General features: G+C 46.9%; 1 protein-coding gene across 1 annotated transcript; it reads left to right on the forward strand.

The window, feature by feature from the left end:
* Nucleotides 1-301: 301 nt before the first annotated feature.
* On the forward strand, nt 302-8,231 carry LOC104273526 (transcription factor 4-like; the record flags this gene model as incomplete). Its single annotated transcript, XM_009868883.1, has 5 exons — nt 302-343; nt 916-1,021; nt 2,375-2,508; nt 4,729-4,861; nt 8,164-8,231. Coding segments are annotated over exons 1-5 (483 nt in total), but the record flags the coding sequence as incomplete, so codon positions are not given.
* Nucleotides 8,232-8,548: the final 317 nt, after the last annotated feature.

The raw sequence follows: 8,548 nt of genomic DNA on the forward strand, positions 1-8,548 counted from the left end.
GGGCGAGCGGGGCGCCCTGCCAATTTTGCGCCGCGCCGCCTGCTGCAAAATGGAGGCAGGAAGGGATCCATTTTCATCGAGGAGATGACAGTGCTTCAGTCTTCCTGACCATCTGGAGAGAGGCACGACCGCATTGTAAATCAGAAATCGCTCGCATCGACTTTTTGGGGGGGGGGTGGTTCATTTCAGTTTTAAACCAAACGGAAGCGAAGGGTGGTTTTTCCTAAAAAAAAAAAAATAAATAAAAGCAGATATTTCCTAAATTGCAAGTTGCAGAAAGCTCCGGCGCGGCGCTAAACGAATGCAAGCGAACGAGCGTTTTGGCACGCGCGCCGAGTTTACGGCACGGACAAATAAATAAGCCTGAGGAAGGGGGGAGCGTTTCCCCCGATGTGCACACCCGCTGTGTTGGTGGTCTTGTGGAGATCCAGGTTTTTAATAGTCCTTTCAAGCCTCTCTGGAAAGAGCTTGATGCATGGGAATTTAATAGCTGGGATATATTTGTAATTTTCAGTGTTCTCGATAACGCTGGGTTTGTAAATTTATTTTTTTTGTTTGAGAAATAAAGTTTTTGACTTCCTTGCAGCGCTCTCTCCTACAAGAAAATGAGCGTTGTTTCAACTTCTTGTTTGTTTTAACCTCTAGGAAGAACATGTGTACATCTGTTTGTTCGTTTTATTTACAGCAATACATAGTTTGACAAATACCTTGCAAATATCCTGGAAAATGTCAGGCTGGGAGTTTTCTTTTGAAGCTTCAAATTTATTTTCCGGTCACACGTAGACTGAGGTTTTTGTGTTCCGAGAGAAGAATTAGGTGGCGTCGTGAACAGATTTATACCGAGCGAGGTAAAAAACTCAATATTTCTTGCCTGCTCCCTGCTAAAGGCGTACTAAATTAGTCTTTTTTCCTTAGGTTTATGCCCCGTCAGCAAGCACTGCCGACTACAATAGGGATTCACCAGGTTATCCATCCTCAAAACCAGCAGCCAGCACTTTTCCCAGCTCCTTCTTCATGCAAGGTAAGGCGCCCGCTCTCAAAAAGGAAATCTATTTTGCATACGTTTTCCTTGCTTGTATTTTAGTTTACGCGCAGCCGAGACGCGCTGGGCTCTCACCTCGCGCTCTGTAGCATTAGCATTAAAATGAAAACCCGGACGTCTTCGTGGACCATTATACCTCGGGACATCTTGTTTTGATCCAGCAGCATCCTGAATAACTTGCCAGACTTTTTGCATCTCAGAGGTTTGAGGCGTTTTTCGTGTACGTGCGCACACAGAGCCTAAACGCAAACAAATTTGCTGGGTTTTACATTAACGAGAAAGGTTTCGTCTTCCGCCGAGTTTGTCTTGTTCGCTGAGCCCCATGGGTCACCTCGTGTCGTGGGGGATCTGCGTCTGGAAGGACGGGCCAGGACTGAAAAGCAAACTTGGCTTAAAACGTGACTTAATACCCCCCCAGGAGCAACCTGCTGTGAAGTTACAAAGCTGGGGATTAATAGACTTCCAAGGATATCAAATATTTACCCTTTGTAGCGTTATCTTCTCGCCAGGTCGTATTTAAGACATAAATCTGAGTTAAACGACCACTCCAGCAGCCCCGGGAAGGTGATGCTAGAAATGCTGCTGCCGCCAGGTCGTTCCAAGTGTATAAATAAGGCAGGGCTGGAGGTGAGACATCATCATTCGTTATTAGACCAACTCCTGGAGTTTGAAAAAGTCCAGCCCACGTGCCCATCTTTCAGCTCTGCTGATGATTGTGGAAAAATTACTCCCTCCTTCTTCTCCGCTCCTTCTCCCCACCTTCTCTCCTTCTTCTCCGATCCTTCTCCCCTCCTCTCCTTCTCTCCTTCTTCTCCCCTTCTTCTCTCCTTCCTCTCCCCTCCTTCTCCCCTCCTTCTCCTTTCCTTCTCTCCTTCTTCTCTCCTTCTTCTCTCCTCCTTCTCCCCTCCTTCTCTCCTTCTTCTCCCCTTCTTCTCCCCTCCTTCTCCCCTCCTTCTCCTTTCCTTCTCTCCTTCTTCTCTCCTTCTTCTCTCCTCCTTCTCCCCTCCTTCTCTCCTTCTTCTCCCCTTCTTCTCTCCTCCTCTAGTAGAAAGTACATTTCACTGCGTTATTACACTTTCAGTTAAATGAAAAATAGGGAACCAGCCTGATAAAGGTTCGGGAGCCCTTTTTAGGCTCCTCAGGAGTTTTGAACCTGGCGAGTGATCAGGAAGAACACTGTGGCTAGGAGGTGTGGAGGCACAACTCATGAAATCCCTGAGAGGAAGAACCACGCTCCTCTGTTTTTCAACAAACAGCAACACCGAAACGACTCGGAAAACTTTCTGGGTGCGGAAGCTGAGCGGTTTTTTTCCCCTCTTTTTTTTTTTGCAGATGGCCATCACAGCAGCGACCCGTGGAGCTCCTCCAGCGGGATGAACCAGCCCGGCTACGGGGGCATGCTGGGCAACTCTTCTCACATCCCCCAGTCCAGCAGCTACTGCAGCCTGCACCCGCACGACCGCTTGGTAAGTCGGATCATCTCCAGTCGGCGTGATCTCCCTGCCTTGAGTTTATAAATAACTATCTAGGATCAGTTTTTTGCTGGAAAAAAAGGAAGTTTGGGGTTTTTTTTCATTTTCTCCAGTACATCCTGATCCCTGGTGGGAGGAAGTTGCTGGGACTGATTCCATCTATTGTATTGGAATAGAATAAAATCGGGATTAAATCTGATCTGGATACAGCTTAGGGGATGTTCTCCTCATACCACAGCTGAATTGATTATGGAGTAATAACAGTGGGTCCCAGCAATTTGGTTTTAAGTAAGGTGTAAAGAAATGGGCAACTAAAGTCATTTTTCTCAACATTACAAGTAATGTTTCTCTATTCTGAGCCTACACTTTTCATTCTGGAATGCCATTAAAAAGAAAGAATAATGAAGAGGAGTGGTTTGAAGAGAGGAAAGAGTCCGTCGCCATGAAGTCCTGCAGAACCACCTTTTTGGGGGATAGGGAGAGTTCAACTCAAGTCTCGCAAACCAAAAAATTAATTTGCAAAACAAATCTTCCAAGTCCCGCATTTAACGAGGTTAGCGCACGGCAACGTGAAATTAATAGGGAGTCTAAAGCGAAAGAAATTGCCTCAAAAACTGCTTAATCATGTCCTTGTAAAAAGCATAATGAAGGCACTAAGCAAACTTCGCGTTGCTCTGAAGTGACAGGCGTGTGTAATAAAAATGGAGCGTAACTTTTAAAACCCAATTGAGTCTAATTTGTGATCTACCCTGGTGCTCGTTCATCAAAACCAGGTGCCTTTTTCGTGGTGGCAGCTCAGGGTGGAGGTAGGACAGCCGAGTGCCTTCATGGGGCATGTCCGCAAACAGCTTCGCATCACTCCAGCTCTGAATTTCATGCTTTTTGGAACGTGGTGGGGTTTTTCTGAAGGGCTGAACTATTTATGTGATGGAAAATGGGCTGGGATATTCCACCTAAACTCCCCGAAATATTTTCCTATGTGTAGGTATCATTCTGTTCCTCCTAAATGTCAGAGATAGTGAGGACCCGTGATACCAAGTTGTAGGTGCTCAGCGCCAGCAGTGCTCATATTAATTAATTATCGCGTACGTCTGGCCTGGCAGAGGTTTCTATATTTTAAGTGACGCTGAGACAGAAGGGAGGCAGCAGTATTTTAAATGCTTCCCGCCTAATTTCCGCAGGAGCATCAATGAGAGGTCAGCAGTGTGTGGTCAGCTTGTCGGGGAGAGTTTGAGTAATTTCCGTTCCACTTCTCAGCGACCTGTAGAGAAAAGGAGCGCAGCAAAAGAAAGGAGAAAAAAAAGCTATCATGGATTATTTTGACTTTCTTGGGCGTATCTTGGGCGTATCCCAAACCTTTTGTCCGTGGCAGTCGTTGAGCAGGGGAGATGGAGTCGCTCGTGTTCCACCGCTGACCTGAGCGATCCTTTGCTCGTTGCTCCGTCGCGTGAGAACTTCTGCTCGATTTGGCCGGTTGGGTTTGGGGCTGAAGTCCTGGAGTGGTTTGTAATGACCCAAAGCCCGAAAAAGTGATTCAGACCTTAGTCACAGTCGGTATCCGTGGATAAGGAGAAGAGATTTGGGCTGTGCTCTTTACATTCTTCGAGATAACTTTCAAGTATTCAGTTACTTGGCACTTCATTAGCAAGAAAACCTGCAAAAGCAATTAAATAGTACAAATGAAGGGAAGGATGTTTCAGCCTGAAGCACCTGAGGAGGCAGAGGGCGCGGGGATGATCTTCCTCCGATGCTTCAGCGCCTTGATCCTGAGCCAAGTCCTGCCACGTGTCTCCGTATTTCGAAGGAGGCTTGGAATCAGTCTCCAAACCTTAGAGGGCTTCTGCAGGACCTCTTGTGGGCTGGGGGCGATGCTGGGACAGAGAAGAAAAGCCTGTTCAAGGGTGACAACCAGCGCTAACGTGAGCCAGGTTCGTAGTAACACAAATGCAGTGAAAAAACATCTGACCACAGCAATGTTGCATCACCGTTGAGGAGACTTTGCTGTATAGTGAATATTCTGAAGAATATAGTGTATATTCTGATGTCCAGTTCAGGTAGGAGGGTAAGCTCCCCGCTTAGTCTTAGGGCACTATTCTGCTTTTCTTAGCCGGGTGAAGTTCGACAGCGCTCAGGACCGGGTGTATACGAGCAGCCCGCTGCCTTCTGCGGTCACGATACTTCAAATATTTTTAATTTATCCTTCTTTTTCCGCAGAGCTACCCATCACACTCCTCAGCAGACATCAATTCCAGTCTTCCTCCGATGTCCACCTTCCACCGCAGCGGCACGAATCATTACAGCGCGTCTTCTTGCACACCCCCTGCCAACGGGACCGACAGCATCATGGGTGAGTCGAGGGCGGGCAGCGGGAGGTGAGGCTTCTGCACCACCACATCCATCCCCTCCAGTTCTGGCTTTGCAGGCAGGGTGAGGGATGGCGGCGCGTCCCCGTACGGGCGAGAGGGGCTCTGTAAATTAAGAGCATACCTCTGCAGACTTCACGACTTGGCAAATACCGGTTCGTATTTAAATACAGGAAATAACAACAAAAAAAAAATCAAAATGCTGCCTCGCCTGTATCTCAAAGAGCAAATAAAGCTAATTAAATAATTGGTAAATGGGGAACACATCGCTGGACACATGGTTTGGATTACACACGTGATTGCGGATTGAATGACTGCGAGCAGGACTAATGCAGTAAGAATGGAGGGTGGGTTCAAACATTAACACATGGGCATCATATTTTTCGAGGCCTCTGAACAAAGAAGAAACCAAATAGAGTCTCTTCTTAATTTGTCACTGTCTGAGAAAAACGGATCCCGTTGCAGGGTGGCGTTTCCGCGCCCAATCTTGCCCTTCCGTCAAGTTCTTCCTTCACGACGTGTCGCTGCGTGCGTCATGGCAGATCCCTCTTTTCCCCCTTCAAAGAAGACCAGTAGAGTCCAGTTCAATTCGTCTTCGCACCAGTTATGCCTCAGCTTTACAGAGAACATCTAGGGACGCGCGGTCTTGCAGAGGGACGTACACAGGGTGGCAGCCTCGCTGGTGGGTCGCGCAGCTCGGAGAGGCAGGAGGGAGAAAATCCCATCGAGGAACTCCGGGATTGCAGCGGCGGTGCTTAATTTTCTGCTAAGCCCGGGCTTTTTTTTTTTCTTTCCCGAGGTCTTAAGCAGCCCGTCGCTGAGAGTCGAGCGCCTTCGGCGTGCGCCGCGCAGCTCGGCGTGCATGAATCCCGCTCGCTGCTCTCGCTTCTAATGACGTGTTGTTTGTATGACATTATGCACTGTGACACGCAGCTTTTCCAGGAGAGACATTCTGTGCGTTTCCCCTTGAGGCACTGGTTTCACAGTAATTTTATTACCAGAGCAGTCACATAATACCGCGCTGTATATTTTACAAGAATGTCAAGCTTCCAGTTACGGGAGGGTGGCGAACTGTCACGCGGTGTAAGAAGAAAGTGACTTTTATCCAGCAATGTCACTTCCTCGTCATTTGGGCAGATCATCAGCTGCGAATAACCGAGATGGCGCAAGTTTTTCCGCTCCTCTTAACACAGCAACATAATTTCCAGGCTGCTGTGTTCAGAAAGCCCTATTCCTTCAGAACAGCGTGAGTTTTTTACTAGAATTTAAACTATAAAAAGTCTGGAATTCTCTTAATAGAAGGCTCCAGCCTATCGATTACACTCAGTGCTTTGCTAGATATAATTATCCTCGCTACGATACCGATTCCTCAAAGTTTATTCGATAATCTTAAGATTCACGGTCAGAATCCCACCCAAATTGCGTGAGGCGGCCGCGCTTCATTATTCTCATCCCTTTGCCTTCCAGGGCGGAATTATTCTACGCTGAGAACGTTTTAGGAGATAAACTAGAACGATTAAAGAGCAGCTCTTCCCCGGAGTTAGAATCAGTCCAGCAAAAGATCGTGGTCTTGCGCGATCTCTTCAGCTCTGGGAATACTCTTGGTCTCAAATTTTCACCCGTAATTGATTAATTTCTTCAAGTCAGTACTTCCTTCGATTAAAGCCCAGCTCAGGAATGTCTTGGATAATCTGTGCCCCTCCGGTTTTGGGGGAAGTTCGCTAGGGTTCCGTCCGTGTTTTGCAGAACGTGCAAAAACATCTCTCCTTGTTCGGACCGAAAGCTCCTGTCTCCCAGCGAGGATTTCCTCAGGAGGAGTATCAAAACCAAAGCAAATCTTGGCGTGTTTTCCCAGTCGCTCCGTATTTAGGAAGCTCGAGCTTATTCTTCTCCACGCAGTGACCCAGCCTTTCCCGGAGGCTTGGCACCATGACGTTACGCGTCTGTGGGACGCTGCTCCTCCTCTTCCCTTTTCCCTCAAGACCTGATGTGCTCCTCTCTCCCTTTTCCAAGCTGGAGAATTTATTGAGTTCACCCTCTTGCTTTTCCTCTCTGGTCGGCTCGCCCCAAATCATTTCCTAATCCGCAAGAACCCCCTTACCTGGAGGCAGTTGAATTTCTTCGAAGAGCCTTCAGGAGGTGGTTTTGTCGAAATCCGTTCGCATTTGCTGGATCTCCTGCAGCAACGTGGTTTGGACGGGATTTTGAGTTGCAAGACCTGCTTTCCTCCGCAAAAGCGGCGCTGGCTGCGCAACGCGGTGTATTTATCCCCACTCACCTCACTCTTTGTTAACCCTCCTGGCTGAGAAGTGAGATTTCAAATCTGGCGGCCCTTGGAATTCACGCACTTACCTTTTTTTAATATTTTCTACCTTCTTGGCTCCAGCCCTAAGGTGGTCTAAGCAGTTGGTTTAACACCGCGGTCAGACGGTTTTTGGGCTTGAATTTCTTGAGACCTCTTAGAAAAATAATTTGCCTGCTCTTTATTTTTCTTTTTACTGATGCCTTTTAAAGCCCTTACGTTAACGCTTCAGTTGAAGCCAATTTTTCTGACTAATCCCTTGTAAAATATCATCTGTCCTGTGGCAAAGCAGATGAAAATAATCTGGTTGGCCTTTCTTCTCTTACCCTCTTTTGCCTTAAATTCTGTTGCAGCTCGGTTGGTCGCAGGTCCTATCGTTGTCCTTATATGTGAAAAATCTCTTAATATTAACTTTTAAGCCGTTAAAATTGCTCTTTCACAGTTTGAGGGTGGGTTTTTTGTCTTATTTGTAACATCACGTGTCTTGATGTTTCTTTATATACGTGTACACGTTCTTTGGTGGTGGTTTTTGACCTTTTTTATGTGATATGTGTAAGTGCCTTATATATTATATATACGTATATATATAAATGCCTTAGAGTTTCTGAAGGAGAAAACCTTTCTTAAAGTGAGTTTGCACAACCTCAGCACCCTCAGATGGGTCTGTCCCCCACCTGCTGTGCGCTTGCATATTTTCCGTGCCTTTGAGCATCTCTTTTAGTTTGGAAAAAATAAAGCCGTGTGGCCAAATGCTATCAAATATTTCATGTATTTTTTAAAAAAAATGACAAGTTTATAGTTTTTTATACTCGTATCTCCAAAAACAGAGCGTGAATGTATTTGATAAACGCCTTAGCAAACAAATTAATGGCAACTAAAGATTGATTTTAAGTAATTAGCATTAAAATGAGGAGTGAGTGGAGCAGGAATAGAAGTGCCTGATGCTTTACTGTGTGTTTTTACATGGAGCCTTTTGTTTTTCAGCCAACAGAGGAAGCGGGGCAGCGGGCAGCTCGCAGACTGGTGATGCGCTGGGGAAAGCACTTGCCTCTGTAAGGAAACACTTTACTTTGGAATACCCGGTTACCGTTTTGAGAGCGTGAGCTTTGGTCGCAACGGCTGGAGTTTGTACGAAGACGAGCAGAGATCTGGTCTCACTCGCTTGGAGTTACCGCCAACAAATCAGTGCGAGAAAGGGTGGTGAAAAAAAACTTCTAGGGCAGGGTAGAAGCGGCGAGAGGGGAAGCTTTGCCCTGGTCGCCTCGCCGGGGAGCTGTGTCACTTGGTCCATCCCACCCCGCGTCTCCTTAGGCTGAACAGGAGTCCTTTGGAATTTGCCTGTAGATTTTCTCGGTTTTCCCGGCACTTT

The sequence above is a fragment of the Apaloderma vittatum genome, unplaced genomic scaffold (genome assembly GCF_000703405.1).
Source record: "Apaloderma vittatum isolate BGI_N311 unplaced genomic scaffold, ASM70340v1 scaffold24684, whole genome shotgun sequence".
Lineage (NCBI taxonomy): Eukaryota > Metazoa > Chordata > Aves > Trogoniformes > Trogonidae > Apaloderma > Apaloderma vittatum.